At 36.1% G+C, this 17,237-nt stretch overlaps 1 protein-coding gene across 3 annotated transcripts in view; it reads left to right on the top strand.

Annotated features, from left to right (window-relative positions):
* The window catches only part of LOC145977841 (mediator of RNA polymerase II transcription subunit 25-like), a 74,611-nt gene that overhangs the window by 56,863 nt on the left and 511 nt on the right, over nt 1-17,237 (top strand). For all 3 annotated transcript variants that reach the window (XM_083110174.1, XM_083110166.1, XM_083110169.1), the window contains exons 12-14: nt 1,894-2,118; nt 4,858-4,926; nt 7,957-8,160. In XM_083110174.1, the coding sequence (XP_082966300.1) occupies nt 1,894-2,118; nt 4,858-4,926; nt 7,957-8,160 (498 nt within the window). The remainder of the gene's footprint in view (nt 1-1,893; nt 2,119-4,857; nt 4,927-7,956; nt 8,161-17,237) is intronic.

The following is a 17,237-nucleotide window of genomic DNA, read 5'->3' as shown; positions in this document are numbered from 1 at the left end:
GTGATTTTTGGGAAAAACAGGCTTTCAGAGTAAACTTTATCCAATCTGAGAATTAATCATCAGTGATTCTAAAACAAACAGCTGAACATATACCAATGGATCAGTATTGGTAGGAACATCAGAAAGGATTGGTTGAAATTTATTGATATTTGCAAATATGTTTCTGGAGTGTGAACCTCTTTTAAGGTCTGCAAACATCCGTGCGACACTTTTGCAGAATCTAGATATCATAGAAGCTAGTGATCTATCCATACACCTACAATCCACCTAATTTTTTTTGATAATGGCCTATTTTATGGTCATTTTGACACTAAATTTACTCATACCTCTCCTCCACACATGGAAAATTCCAGATAAACCCCTGTTGGACACTGCAAAGTGTGTTCTTTTTATTAAGTTTACCCCAGTCTTGTGTGGGAAAAATAAAGTTTGTAGTTGATGAACATACATTTGAACCTTTAGCAGATGGCTGGAATTAAACTTGTTCCTAGCAGCATTTAACATGTCATGTCTTAAAATTCATTTACATACATATGAAGGTATGACATGACGTACTCAAATTTCAATGCAAAACGAGTATTGGAAGTTTGTCAAAAGCAGGTTTTATTTTTGACTGGTTAAGAATTTTAAACTGCAAGCATTTCAAATACACGGACATGTTTCTACATATTCATAAGATGAGAACTCTTCATTGCAGAGAGTTGAATTTTTTAAATATTTTTGATGGAATGGCTAAGGCTTCCACTGGAGTGTAATGTTGACATTCCTTCTCAGTACAGGTGGAATTAGAAGAAGAAGAAAAGGGTAATTTATACAAGGAATTCCTTTTTGGGCAGCTGTCGAGGTCCCCCCCCCCCCCCACATTAATCCAAAGTGGATAGATAAATTCCAAAATGTAGCATTTCATAGTTTATCCAGTTTATCCATTTTGTCATAAAATAATAGTGTGTATTATGCAATAACAACAAGTAGTGTTGTCATCTATTTATATGTAGGCTATTATTTCAAGCAGTGACTATGTAGCATACTGCAAAAGCCCACTCTTTGGAAACCTATTAACATTTTTATTTAAATTATGAAAAGGAAGAACATTTTCTGATGAAATGCATTTTGTTTTAAACTTTGGTGCACACAGTGAGAAAAGTGGTTTGCGACAGTAGGACATATAAAAACTATGCAAAATCCAGAAACAATATTTATGTAGCTTACTTATAGATTAAGGGTCATGGCACCTGTCATGTTTCCTTTTTAGTATTGTGTAATGCAATTAATTTTTTTGGCAATCAACTATTATCAACAAAACTGCACAGTTATAGAACTGTGAGAGTACTACATTTTAGATTTTTTTTATTCACATGGGTGTATTGCAGGGGGGACACGAGCTCTTCAAACAAGATTTGTTTGTAAAACTTAAGTTGCCTTCTTTTCTTCTAAATCTTTTTTTTTTTGGGAGGGGGTGAAGAGGATACCATAAGTTTTCTTCCCACAAATGAATTGAATCAAAACTTTCTACAGCAAATAGTTTTCCTTCTAAGATTTTTTTTTGTGCAACACTGTACATGGAAAGGATCGATCTTGAAATCATCCTGTCTTGAATGGGCTGACAGGCAGGAGGGGTCCCATCTGATAAAGGTTAATATTTTTATCTTATATGTAAACTTATAAATATTTTAAAAGAAAACTTGCAGATTGATATTGTGTACTTTCGATGACATACTTGCATATAATATTCTGAACTTATTTAAAATTGTTACGATGTTCAAGTATCAGTATTGCTCTAAGCATGTCAGTATTGGTTCAAAGTGGTATGAGCTCAGCCTTAGCAAGAAATAAATATTTGAAGTTATTTTTTCCCCCTGGCATTAGTAGTTATCTGGTAATTTTCTTCCACAGCAAAATCCAGACAACCATCTAGGCAATCAAGGCCCACAAGCATCAAATACTGGAGGCCAGATGCGCCCGCATGGAATGATGGCTCCTGTAGGTGCCCGCCAACAGCAGCAGCCATTCAACCAAATCCACGTGGACAGGCAAAAGAATCTCATGAAAATACAGCAACTTAAGCAAACCCTTGCAGATGCTCAGCAGCAGGAGATACAGTATAAGTCTCAGTTAGAGGTATTTGGATTCTCTCTGCTCCTTACATAACAGTTTGTATGCTCAAGAAGTTTAGCTAAAACCCATTTATTTTACATTTACAAATGTTATTCTGTGAGAAGATCCCAGAAGCAGTCGTTGTTGACTAGAATACGTAAGGAAAAAAAATTAAGATTTTTTTTTTACATTTACCATACATTCCTCCCGCCTCCCAATGATGTTGATATTTGAAACTTAAAATATTATTTTTTAAGTTCTCAACAGTCATAATTCATCATTAGAGCCCGGAAGTTCAGGCATTTATTTTCGTTACAATAGGCAGGCAAAAAGGCATTTATAATGTGGAAAATAGGCACTAAAAATGAAAAAAAGGCAAAATAAACAAAAAAAAAAGGCACATTTGGAAGTCACTTACTTTTATCTATAATTTCTGGCAAAATGTTAAAATCTACATTGGGAAACCATTTCAATTTTCACCAAATTCACGCACGTAACCATGTAACTTACCACTTAATGGCACACTAAATTTCGGCATGATGACAACTACACGATCCTTTCCTTCCACAGTGCAGAACTAAACTAAAGATAGAGAACTTGATTTTGGAATACATGCAAAGGCCCTTGGGCATTAGTGCTGTTTCTTGTGAATAACGTCCTGACACGGACGCTGGACGTGATGACGTAATTGTACAGATGTTCTGCAACAGGTTTTCAGCAGTCAATCATGCACAAGGAAATGTTAACCGAAAGGCAATATCCTAACTCAGCATGAAATACTTTTTTCCTCACACTTTTCTCCTTCAGCAATGTTGAAACATGTGTGAGTTCAATATTACTTAAATAAGGCGAAAATTATTCACATAATAATAAAAGGAAGAAAAATAAATGCCAACAACGTTTTTTGGGAGAAAAATAATTTATATACACACTTTTTTTTAAAAAAAATGGTCCAATTTCATTGAAAAAGGCAAAAAAAGGCATTATAATTAAAAGTAGGCAGTGGGGTCCCAAATATGCAAAATAGGCAAAATGAAAAGGCTTCTAAAACATTCGAAACAACATAAAAATCGTATATCCGGAAAAATTTTATCAATATATGCAGTAGATAAAAAGAGGCATTTTGCCAAACTTCTGGGCTCTATTCATCATCTATCAGAGGAATGGTTTCACAATACAGAAAATTATTTTCCTATGTTGACTAAAGAAATTGGAACATGCATGAAACACACTAAACCAATGTGGTTTGTGTACATGATAAAGAATTAGGGTGCATGTAAATACATGAACATTCAATAATTTATAATAACTTTAAAAGTTAATTTTACCTCCTTGGCAGTGTTCACAAGATGTGAATGAAAAATGAACATTTGCTAAAGTTCCATTGTATCTCATTGCTCTTCTTGTGTTGTATTTTTTTATCATACTTTGTCCTCCATGTGAGAAATATTCCAAGACTTGTTTGTAAATTGTTCACTTACGAAGATCATGGGAATTTTGGTAATACATTTTGCCTTGAAAGTAACCTTGATATGTTTGTTTAGTTGAACTATTTCTGCAAATTTCTTCATGGTATATATGGTACTTGTAGTGCTGAACTAATGGCAATACAAAGGTCATTACATGATGATACTAACTGCATTGATATTTGGTGGAATCATTTATGGTAGACTTCAGTTCATCATCATCCTTCACTATTTCCAGTCTCTGACAGGATTCAAGTTAAGCTTCCATGTTTTCCTCTGTTGTTCCAGAAGTTCTCTCTTTGTACAGGGGCTCCAGTCCTGCCCTACTCTTCCCACAGTCTCCATTACCTGTTCTCTTGATGGATGCCTTGGTCTTGCCATTGGCCTTGTGCACTGGATACCATCAATGGAAGTCTTCGTGCTCCAATTGTCTTTATATACCCAAACTACCTCAACCATCACTCGTCTATTCTGTCATGTAGCTTCACAATCCTCACTCTTCATTGAATGGCCTTATTCCTTATCCAGTCTCTTCTGGTCTTCCCTAATACGGGGTGGGCCAAGAATGTTGATACATGTTTGATGACATGGTCTGTGTATTTGATTTATTGAAAACAGAATTGTGTCGTTTGCAAGCCAAATGTTGAAAGTGAACAAATTGTTCACTTCAAGCAATTCTTCTTGAACTTCAGCATTTGTGTCACCAAACACAAGAAACAATAGACATGCTTAACACACATTCATGCTAGGATGTATATTTCTCTGGGCTTAAGATTAATGCTTACACAATAATTTCAGTTGCGTTGATGCTTTCTGTTGCAAGGAACCATTTCTCCATTTTCTGATGGTTGAAGACATCAACATGGCATCGAAATCACCCCATTGCTAGTCTTATGACCTATTTTTTTTTAATTGCTCATGCTGGAACACTAATTAACTGTTCTATGTTGAGTGTTATCTTGGATGATGATTTAGACACTGCTGTAATTCCAGCATGTGACGTCTTCTTGGAAAGGCAATCTTACAAATACCACTATTCCATTTCCTGTGTGATCAAACGAGCCAACTCTCACTAGATAAAACAATTCCATCTCCACTGCCTACATCTTCTTTCAATCTTGACGTACCATATAGTTACATTCAGAGTATTATTCATGGTAATTGTAAGTTTCTCATGTGTACACATAGTATATTCTCATTATTATTTGTACTTTTGTATTTGTGTAGCAATATGTAATAACTTTCCCCTCTGTCCAGATGAAGGGTTTAATTTTCTTCTTTTTTCCCCCACCAACAGTTCACACAGATAATCAGCCACCTAGAAGCTGCCCAACAGCAGGAGATGCAGTTCAAAGCTCAGATGGAGGTGGGTGCTACTTTCTTAATAATGATAATAATAATAATCCCACGAAAAGTGTTCCTACTCCATGTAAATAACAAAATGAATTAATCTGATAATCATTAGTGTTTTTTTTTATTTGTGTTAATTGCATTAAGGTTTAGGCTTCACAGAAAAATGAAGTCAAATTTTGCTACATTTTAAGAGTCAGACACGTAACACATTTTCGTTAATGCTTTTCATGCATTCAGGCTATGTCTTCAAACTGAAGTTTTTTAATTTGTTAAGAGACACCACAAAGTACTTCATAATTCTATGAAATCAGTTCATTATGAATGTTTTATTAATCCAATCTCATGACTAGAACCTGAAATGAATTTTGTGTGTGAAATGTCACACATGTAATGCTGGAATACCCCATTCGTTAGCATATTTATAAAACTGGAAATGTACAGTGTGTTCAGCCTACATGTATACCATCAACCAGTGGCGGCTCAAGGGGGAGAGCTACCGTGCCATGGCACTACCCTCAGAAGAAATGCATACACAGCACAAGTATTGTTAAATTAATACATTGATAGTTTACAGACAAGGAGATTCGAATCTTGCAATCGGTCAAGCTGACGTGACGACCGCCCCAACCTCCTCACTGCATTGCCAGCTGTTTCGTACCCTCGGCGAGGCAGCGGTCCACGCCACTCGAGCTGGCCTAACCAAGTTGAAACACGTGAGAAGTCTCAGCGAGTAACATTTCAACCATGAGCCGGGAAGAAGGTGGCAGGGGGTGGTGTTGGCCAATGGGGTTAGCCCATAAGACACCAGCTGTGCCAGTTTTCGCTTTGGCACAGCGAGGGAACTTGTTTTCCCTTCCTCTTGTAATTGTGTTTTTAGTGAAGTGTCCTGTAGTGTATAAAGATAGGTTAGTGAGTGAAGATGAATCATATTAGTGTGTTATTACTTAAACACACACTGTTTTCCACGTTACCAAACGAGGATAAACATCTTGGCCAGTGGGGCAACCTCAAGGAGGGAGCGGGGGGCATTGCGGAGTTTGTTTGTTTTTTCGATTTCTTGATCACGTTGGCACTACCCATCATACTTGCCGCTGGCCACCACTGCCATCAACTAAATAAAATAATATCCACAGTATACTTTTAAGCTGAACACATTATAGAACAGGAGTAGAACGTCTAGAATTGTGATCATTAGTAGTTATGGTGCAATGTAACAAAGGCTTCCTCAGATCACATATCTGATGAAAGAATAAATGTTATTCAAACATAAAAGAATGTCCTGCTCTATCAAGTGATTTGAAAGAATGTGTGTGATTCAAGTTACAGCTCTATTGCAGTTTGCTATGAAACATTTGTTTACTTGCCTTTTTCCAGAACTTATAAAATGTAATAATTTTGTAAATATGAAAATATCAGATAGGTAGAGGCACATATTTTTGGTAAATAAAAAATCAAAATTTCGGTATAAAAACAGAGTCAATTTCAGGTTCAAAAGCGGTAAATAAAATGAAATCTCGTTGTTATAGCAGTGAAAAAGCGGTATATAAAATGACATTTTGATTTTAAAAATGTGAATATAATCCCAAATTTGATTTAAAAACTGCATAATTACACAAAATGAACATATCCCTTCTAATAGTACATTAAAGCATTACCAGAATATTAAGTTTATTCCTGTATAAATGGGTCCATATTTTATTTTCAAATATTTACAACAGACTTAATCAATTTTCCGTAAATTGCATAACTCACAGGATACTTCAGACTGCAGAAAGTGCCGCGTCTGTATATAAACAGTAAATTTCGTGTTTGAGTCTATTTCACATTTTGCAGTTCATTTTGCATCATTTCGTGATAAAACAGGGTAGGAAAATGCACCTCACACCTTTCAGAAACATGAGAAATAACATTACAATGTGTTACCGTATTTACGCATGTATAGTGCGCGTGCGTGTATAATGCGCACTCTTGTTTTGGATGGGTAAAAGTGACAAAAAATTATATCTCGTATACAATGCGCAGTACAATCCAGTTTCAAGAAATGGCTTTTTTAGTTGTAGGTTGTAAAGCTGTTGCTATGCTGATCAAGAGTGGATGACGTCATACCTATTCAATTGCTCATTCCTTCTTTTTTCAAAATATTTACTTTTTCTTTCCGTGACTAATGTAACATTTATATGAGGCACATTCAGGACCTTCCACATAGCAGTTAGCAGCACAAGATTTCTTCCATTAAGGAATTTACACACTCCATGTTTGTCATTTTTTTTTTTTCTTGTTTTCTTTCATCCAAAGTACCATAAAAATCAGAATGTTTCTTCATTTTTTGATGAACTTATTTCAACCGCATTTCACATTAGTGTCGTTATCTTGTATGGAATACTGTTTCCATATTCAGAAACTGCAGGATTCAAGCTTTACAACGATATATAACATGATAGGGTTCCATAAACATGAAAAATCAATGCAAGTGTCCCAAAATCATGGAACGACCCTGTACGGTTTCATGTTGGCTGTCTGAATTATTTCGTGCATAATACGCACCACAGTTTTTGGGGGCAAAAATTTTGGAAAAAAGTGTGCATTATACATGAGTAAATACAGTATTTCACATTTCATGTTTTCGTCAAAAATTAAATATGCATGCCTCTACAGATAGGTATTAAAATGTTAGTTTTTGTGGGCAGTTTTTGTATCAGTCAGATGAAATAAATTGGTGTACCGAATACTCTAGTATGCAACAAATTATATTCATTAATTAATAGAGTTCTTGCTGTAGACACTTTTTTCTCGGGCTATCTCAATTTTTCGTGATTCATAAAATAGGGTAGTTTTAGGCAACTTATGTTAAAATAGGGTAGTTTTAGGCAACTTATGTTACGCACTCTTTGTTGATTCATTAATATGTGGACACAAGGCATAAATACATCAATAATATATATATGTGTGTGTGGGTAAGTATAAGTTGACAAATCAAATCTGAATATGTGCCTGGTGCAATGGTATTTTTGATGTGTGACAATAATTAATTTCTGTCCAATAGGAGCAACAGAAGCAACAGCAGTTGCGAGCTCAGCTACAACAGCAGATCCAGCAACAACAGATCCAGCAACAGCAGCAGCAGCAGCAGCGACAGATGAGTGCTCAGAACCTTCCAGTACAGAATCAGGGCATGCAACAGCAACAGTCACGGATGTTAAGACCAAGTCTTCAGGGAAATCCTGGCTTGAGACACCTTCTGCAACAGGTAGGTATATACACTAAGTGGGAATTGTTGCATGTTTCGGTTAAATTCGTAATAATATGTGAAACATACAATGTACAATAAAATCAACTACATAGTGAAAGTTCTTTCATTGTTGATTACACAGGATCCAGTTCCAAATGTATAGTACTTGGAAATGTTAACATGTTCTATGCCCGGTTCGCTCAACCATCTTTAAAACGTTCTTAACGAGTTGATAGTTAACGCATCACTAAAATCTTAGCAGCCTGTTAAACTTTTAATGTTCGCTCAAGCGATTTTATAGGCCCGTTAACTAGCGACATGTTAGAGACATTTTGCTTTGATACCTTGCTATTCTCATACTTTGATACGAGAAATGCAACGTTTTCATTGGTTGCACCGTGGACAGTAGACTGTGCGTAAGCGGATTTGAGCTTTTTTGTATGAAATCCCAGGAACAAAAATAAAGTGATGTGTAACACATAAATATATGTTTAAGAAATGAATGTTAGTTAGGTATTTACGTCCGCACACCGAAAATGTTATGTATTAGGATTAACAGTTACATTGTAATTTCGTAAGTTAGATTTAAATGAGTGCCTACCGACTGCTAATACAAGATAATAAATATATAAATAAAAACTACTGTTCTAGGTTAGGGTAATCTGTTTGAAGTTTGATAAATTTAATTATATTAAAATGGCATTGCAAAAGAGGCCTAAAGGTGGAAATGATTGTATGTTTGCTATAATAATTTTCCTCAACAAAAGAGAACATTTCACGAAATGTACACCATTCATAACTTAAATTACTGTGCCATGGCAATTAAATAATATGTGAATATTGCAAATCACTTCTATTGTCATTGATGTGAATGTGGCATTGCAAACAAGAAATCTACTGTATGATTACCGTTCATGCATACGTATGTACAAGGGACGTTTCTGAATGGTTGTGTTTTTGTTTCGTACAAAAAATTTTCGAAGAAAAATATATATATATAATACAATACGATATTTTATATTTGATTTATCATAAATGGTAAAAAGGACAAGTATCCTCACCACTTGTACAAACGTACCGTGCAAAGAATAATTTCCGAATGCGTGGTAGTGTGTTTTACAAACAAATATGCATACTTTTACAATGTCCATGCACGAAACTACATTACCAGAAACAGCTTAGGATTAAGCTTTTTTCTTAATGAAACATACATGTGTAGTACGGTACTTTACATTATGTTTGGTTATTCAGTATGTGATGAAATTGCAGTCATTCAGAAAATGTACCTTGTACATGGAACGGTTGATTAATATGATATTTTACATTTGATTTATCATAACTGGTAAAAAAAAGTGCACTGTTAGACAGTACCATTACCACTTGTACGTATGTACAAGGAAAAATTTCCGAATGGATGGTAGTGTGTTTTTCAAACAAATATGTATACTCTTACAATTTCCATGCACGAAATGACAACACCCTTAAAGTGCTTAGGACCTGAAGCTTTTTCCCTTAATGAAACGTACATGTGTAGTACGGTTCTTTACAATATGTTTGGTTATTCATTATGTGATGAAATTGTAGTCATTCAGAAAATGTACCTTGTACATGGAACGTTTGATTAATATAATATTTTACATTTATCATAACTGGTAAAAATATAACAAGTGCACTCAGACAATATCATTACCACTTGTACATATGTACAAGGAATAATTTCCGAATGGATGATAGTGTGTTTTATGTCACTGTACAATGTCAAAATGTTACAATGTCCATGCACGAAACTATATACCTGAAACTGTTTAGGACCTCAAGCATTTTTTCTTAATGAAACAACATATGTAATCTATATTACATGATGAGATGGTAGTCATTCGTAAATGTACCTTGTACATGTAACGGTTGATTATTTCTTTCAGTTTTTAAGTGCTCTTTCAGTTTTTTATGAATACGATTTAATTTCCATTTGTACAGTTATATGTCAGCCCATTTTCAATATACTGCATAATAATTGTTTTGATTTTGTGATTATATTAAGACTCAAGTTATATTAAATAACATGTTTTATTCTACAGTACTTACGTACAGCTACGAGCTAAATAAGTAAATAGGTTAGGCAGGTTTTCTTTATTTCTGTACTTGGTTAGGTTAGGCAGGTCAGGTTTGGTGCTTCTAGCATCTCCAGTTTGTTACAGCTGTCCCTAGCCGCTTGTGATTCAGAATATAAAATGATGAACATATGTGTCGAGCATTCTCGTCACTGCAAAATCATTTTCATTTTGCACCTTTTCGCCCATTTTGAATCTTTATCATTTTTTTAATACAACTCACGCGCTGTTTAACCCCACCCACATTTGAGGCACAGCTTCTTGGCATGCGATTCTTGTTTACCGCACAACAATTAATCGGCTTTCTTCAGTTCTTGGACATTAATGTAGTAAGCGCGCGGACTTTAAACAGTGCCAACAATGACGCGTTACAATTGCTAGAAGTTGTGCTCTTTTTGTCCTATGCTGTATTGTTTACGAATTGTTGTAGGAAAGCTGTTTTGTTTTCGTTTCCTTCTCCTGTATCAGCGAGCAAGGTAACTGCAGTCTGTGATCGACTGATCGATGCATCGGATTTGCTTGTTCACCATGCCAAAACATAAAGTAAATGTTGGGAAACTGCAGGACATTGTTAAACAGTTTAGCAGTGACGGCATTCAGAGTGATGGATCTGTTCTGAGGTGTGATGTGTGTGATATTTCTATTGCTGTTGATGACAAACACCAACACACTCGGGTTGTGCAGCATCTACAAAGTGGGAAGCACGTCAGGAATAAAGAACTACAAGATGGTAAAGGTGGGAAGCGACAGCACTGCATTGGTGAGGCGCTTGCATCTTCGAGTTCCAGAAATACAAATGAATTTCTCAGTGAGACAGCAAGGACATTTATAGCGTGTGGAATACCTCTTTCGAAACTTAACAATCCTGTCATGAAATCATATTTGCAAAAATATACTGGGAAGTCAGTTCCAGATGAGAGCACCTTAAGGAAATCTTACCTTCGACCTCTTTATGAAGCTAAAATCTCGCAGATCATGCAAGTAGTAGCTAACCATCCAGTCTATTTCATACTAGATGAAACCACAGATAGGCAAAACAGGTACGTTTTGAACATTTTAGTAGCACCTCTCAATGGACATCAAGTGAAATCCATGCTTTTAAAAACTTATTTTCTCAGCAAAACAGATAATACAAGTGTAATGCGAAGTTTCAATGATGCATATTTTGTATCGTGGCCAGAGGGCGTAAAATATGATAGAGTGTGGTTAGTTCTTACAGACCAAGCATCTTACATGTTAGCTGCATTTTCTAATCTGAAGAATATGTATCCTAACTTAAAACATGTGACCTGCATTGTTCATGCTTTGCATCGAGTTTGTGAAACTCTTAAAGATGAATATACATATGTGAACGAATTTGTTTCCAGCATTAAGAAAATACTGAAAAAGGCTCCTTCTAGAATACAGAAGTACGTAGAAATTACGAAACTTCCACTACCACCCTCTCCCATCCTCACTAGATGGGGTACATGGTTAAAAGCTGCAGTGTTTATTTGCAATCATTTCCATACAATATCGAAATTTTTAGATGCTTTGCCTATTGATTCCTCAGCTGTAAAAAAAGCCAAAAAAACTTGCACTTAAACAGGAATCGCAAGATGAACTGTATATTGTACATTGCTTCTCTTTCCTTACTACTGCAATCACAAAACTGGAGGAGCAGTGTCCTGAAAAGGAAGCACAGTGGGCTGTTTTGATGGAAGTGCAACGAGAGCTGCAAGGGGTCGGGAAAGAGAAGTTAGAACAAAGTTTAGCCAAAAGCCCTGATGTTCAAGAAGTTGCAACCAACAAGGATGTGGATTACCGGTTGAAAATAAAATACGCACCACTTGTGTCTGTTGACGTTGAACGTTCTTTTTCAACTTACAAGTATCTGCTTAGTGACAGCAGATGTAGCCTCACTCAGAAGAACAGAAATTTTGAATGTAATCTATTTTAACAGTTTTCTAGATCAGTGTTCCGCAACCTTTTTTTACTCACGGCACACCCCAGACGGGCCTCGACTCAACACGGCACACCAAAATGTCTGTCCCCTCAAAATCATATGAATCTTAATATAATTACGAAATATTACGTCGTTATGTAATCATTTATTATCATCATTGTTGTTGTTGTTATTATTATTATTATAAAACATGAATAGACTTATGCATTTATTAAAAATTTATTAACTTTAATTCACTGTAGAAAATACACATTTCTAATACGAATTTTAAAGTAAATAATTCTACTCATACCTTCAATGTGATACTTGAGCTTGCTTAGCTGCACACAGATGGCTGATTCGTGGCGGAATCGTGGACAATGCAAGCCTCATTTCTTCATCGATGGATTTGATTTTCTCTCTCTCTCTCTCTCTCTCTCTCTCTCTCTCTCTCTTTCTTTCTCTTTCTTTCTTTCTTTCTTTCTCTTTCTCTCTCTTTCTCTTTCTCTCTCTTTCTCTCTCTCTCTTTCTCTCTCTTTCTTTCTTTCTCTCTCTCTCTTTCTCTCTCTCTTTCTCTCTTTCTCTCTCTCTCTCTCTCTTTCTCTCTCTTTCTCTCTCTTTTTCTCTCTTTCTCTCTTTCTCTCTCTTTCTCTTTCTCTCTCTTTCTCTTTCTCTCTCTTTCTCTTTCTCTCTTTCTCTCTCTTTCTTTCTTTCTCTCTCTTTCTCTCTCTCTCTCTCTTTCTCTCTTTCTCTCTCTCTCTTTCTCTCTCTCTTTCTCTCTCTTTCTCTCTCTCTTTCTCTCTTTCTCTCTCTTTCTCTTTCTCTCTCTTTCTCTTTCTCTCTTTCTCTTTGATGTTTTAATTGCAGTCAACTTCGAGAAGCCCAGTTCACACAAATAAGTAGTTGAAAATGGTAATAACACATTAACTGCCATCTCGGAGATAGCCGGGTATTCACTGCTTATTGACAACCAAAATGTATCCAAAGGCACTTCGAAAATTTTTTATTTCAATGTTCTGTTTGCTCTCAAATCTGCCAGTTCCTCTTGTAAGCGTAAATTTTTCGGAAGATATTTTGAATCCATACTGAATGGATCACGAACCCAGCCAAAATCCTCAACGCTCTCTCCAAAGTATTTTTTGAAAATCTGCTGCAAGAGTACTAAATGTTCTTTAATTAAGTCCATCAACACCTTGTTATCGTCAGCAAGGGGCCATACAGTTTGGAACATCTCACATGATCCATTATCAATTGTCTGTATCCACAAGTTCAACTTATTAATAAATCCTTGAATCTTATCCATACTAGTCAGAATATTTTCGTTTCTACCTTGCATTTTACTGTTTAGTTAATTCAAGTGTACGAAAATATCGGAAAGATATGCCAACTTAGATACCCATTCATCATCTGCAAATAAATCAGCATACTCCTGCCCCTCAATAGTAAAAAATGAAAGTACCTCCTCTTTAAGTTCAAACATTCGCGTTAACACTTTACCTCAAGATAACCATCGTACTTCTGTATGTAGCAGAAGTGTAGTGTGCTCTGATCCCATTTCTTGACACAAAACGTTAAAAAGCCGCTTATTTAGGGGCCGCGACTTGATGAAGTTCACGACTTTTACTACTTCGCCCATCACAATTTTCAGAGGAGATGGCAAAGACTTAGCAACAATGGCTTTTCGGTGAATGAGACAATGGTCGGCTCGTAAGTTAGGATTTACTTCGCGTACTTTACCCACGAATCCTTTCACTCGGCCTGTCATAGAAGCGGCTCCGTCTGTACAAACACTAACGCAGTCCTCCCATATTAATTCATTACGGACCACATATTCATTAGTCGTACGAAATATTTCTTCACCGGTTGCTCGCTTGGGTAGTTCTTTGAAAAAAAACAAAAAAACTTGCAATTACATCCCCATCAACATACCATATGTAGGAAAGAAGTTGTGCGTGACCGCCAATATCGGTGGACTCGTCGATCTGAAGTGAGAACTTTCGACTGCTCTTTATTTTCTCCTTCATAATGTCTTCGATGTCACTGGACATGTCACTAACTCGGCGGCTGATTGTGTCAGCAGGGAGAGGAATTTTTGAAATTTCAGTAGCAGCTTCTGAACCCAGGACTATTTTTACCATTTCTTTACACAGGGTCATTAACAACGTTTCTGCTATTGTGTGTGTTTTTTTGGCCTTTACGATAAGTTCGGCAACCTTATAGCTAGCTTCCTGTAGCTAGCTACGTACCGACGTAGTCATGAGCGTCACTTGTTTTTTTTTTTTTTTGTTTATTTTTTTTTTGTTCCAACAACCGATGAAAATCATTCACATCTTTACTTAACAGAGAGGAATGTTTTGTTGACAAATGTCGTTTTAATTTACTGGGAACCATAGCAGCATTACTGAGTTTTTCACCACACACAACACACTCAGGGATTGGGCATGTTTTGTCACCACACCAAAAAAAACCGTAAGATAAATAGTTATCACTATATTGCCGATGAACTACTTTCTGTTTCTTTTTTTCGGGCTCGATGGTTTCACTACTTGCATTCGAGGACGGACCACTCCGTACAAGGAGCTTATCCATATTGAAAGAAGAAAATAGTAGCAATCCAATATTCGCACTACTGCAGAGCACAGCTGTGATAGAACTGAACTGAAATACTGTAATTGTTGTCTGACAATGTGTGGGTCCTTCGCCAAGGAAAAGAGCAATAAAGTTTAAGAAGCGCCGACAAACAGGCACAAAACAGCCAGCCTTACACAAAAGATGCAGTGTTACAAACAAAGAACTCGCTTGAATAGCTCTATTGTATGATTGGTGGGGGCCGCTAAAGGGCTTGCTAGTAGTCTTACGCGGCTTTCTTTGCGGTGAACACAAAGCTTGCCGCCTGTAACCCATCAAACCGGCCCAATATTACAGGCGAGAATACATATAAGATGAGCAAACTATAACAATATTGAGTAAATAAATTACATTTAATTTCTATGAAAATATAACAGTTATCAGCAAGAATAAACAAGCACCTTCTTACTTAAAATCGACAATTAATTTCTTACAATATTACAATAGTAGGTAAAAGTTCGCGTCACACCTTTCGCCTTGTGACGGCACACTAGTGTGCCGCGGCACACCGGTTGCGGAACACTGTTCTAGATGACTAATTCTAAGCAAGTAAGAAGAAGCATGTTTTCCTTTATGTCGCTTTCTAACGTATCAGAGAATTTTCTTTGCTTAGTTATATTAAACGATTTAAAAGCAGAGAATACTCTGTGTTTATCCAGACAAGTTGAATCATATATGTATGCACTGCTCACAATAAATTTTACATCTGAAAATTAGCACCTATTTTAGCACCTTTTTTGTACAAAAATTGGCACCTTTTTTGCACCTTCATTGGCAAACTTTTGCACCTAAAATTCCTAGCTCTGGTAATGTCACAAATTTATTTTACATTAAATGAGAGTACAGGATGTGTATCGCCTATTTCTAAGACAGTTGCTTCATTTTAATTTTATCTCTTACGTTTTCTGACATTTTTCAGTTTAAAAAACAACATAAAATTGGAATGGTAGTTATAAGCAGACATAAGCATAAACACAAGAAACCACGACTTTCTCCACTTTCTATGAGATCCACTGGAAAACAGCGTGGACGACGACACCGAATATTTTGGTGAATAACTTCACCTTATACAAATTGAAATATGTAAAAGGAGGTTACATTATTTTAAAAAGTCATGCGATATTTTATGTTTATGGTTACAGTGCATTGAAAGTGGAAGCCCAATATGCATTTTAAAAACATCAAGTTCGTATAATTAACTATAAGCATATATTTTTGGCTCGACAGGCAAAATTAATAAAATTTGAATAATGTGTGATGATCACGATGCTATTATTGACAAAACTTTAAAAAGTACATTGATACAATATTTCTCATTTAACTCGTAATTACATGTGATTTCTGATTTGCAGTATGAATTTATAATATGAAATACGAAATGGGAAAATTATTTTTGCTGTAGAAAGAAATCGAACTAGTGTATGTTTTGCGATGGTATGCAAATAATGTGTTCAAATCGGTTTGGGATAACCTTTCAACACAACAGCTGGCATACGCAATTTCGCCATCTTATTTCCGACACAACACAACGCGCTGTTAAGCACTTTAATGAAGATTTAACGACGACATTAGAGGTCTGTTAGCCTTAACGAAGGTTGGAGAAATGCCTCATTGTGCTAATGTAGCGTTAACTTGATTTAACGCTTCCTTAAAATTTAACGCGTGTTGAGCGAACCGGGCACTAGTGTTATATATACGTATAGATGTTATTTACCCACAAACATCACAGTTTAGTCAAGCATCTGACTACCATGTGGGACCATGGTTCAATTCCTGGGGTGGGTGATCCAAGGTCTGAATTTTCCCATCCTTATGCCTTCATAAGCAGCTCTAAGGCTTACCAAGCCTCAAATCCCAAACCAATGGGTACCTGGGGTCAATGGGGGGGGGGGGGGGGGTTAAGGTGGTCACATCACCAAAAAATGAGAGATCGAGAATGTGTGGGGCCCAACCCCCACAACACCTAGATGTGCCTTCATGGCATGGTGCATGCACGGGGAACTTGTAATACAATTGCACAACATTCATATAGTTGTCACTACAACTAAACCCTTACATAGTAACAAAGAAAATGGATCATTAGCCTTGAATGAAACATCAAATGTTTACCTCACGTAAGAACTTACAAAAATCTCAATAACAATTTATTCAGACATATCAGGCAACAAATGCAAGTTTATAAGCAACTGACAATTACGGATATGATACTCCTTATCACACACGTTTCTTTGTATTTTTGTAATTTGACATTGCTTCACCTTTATTTTTTTCATTCTTTCCATATTTCTTCTTGCTGACTAACTACCATGCTCATTTATATGAGTTTTTGCAGTTCTCAATCTGTACAAGACATGTGGCGAATGTCTGACTGCCATGCAAGAGGTCCAGGTTCAATTCCAAAGATGAGTAACCCCAGGTGAGAATTTTTATAA

Source organism: Lepisma saccharinum, chromosome 1, assembly GCF_977018435.1.
Source record: "Lepisma saccharinum chromosome 1, izLepSacc3.1, whole genome shotgun sequence".
Classification (NCBI taxonomy): Eukaryota; Metazoa; Arthropoda; class Insecta; order Zygentoma; family Lepismatidae; genus Lepisma; species Lepisma saccharinum.
Note: the sequence above shows the minus strand (reverse complement) of the source record. Positions and strands in the feature narration are given on the sequence as shown.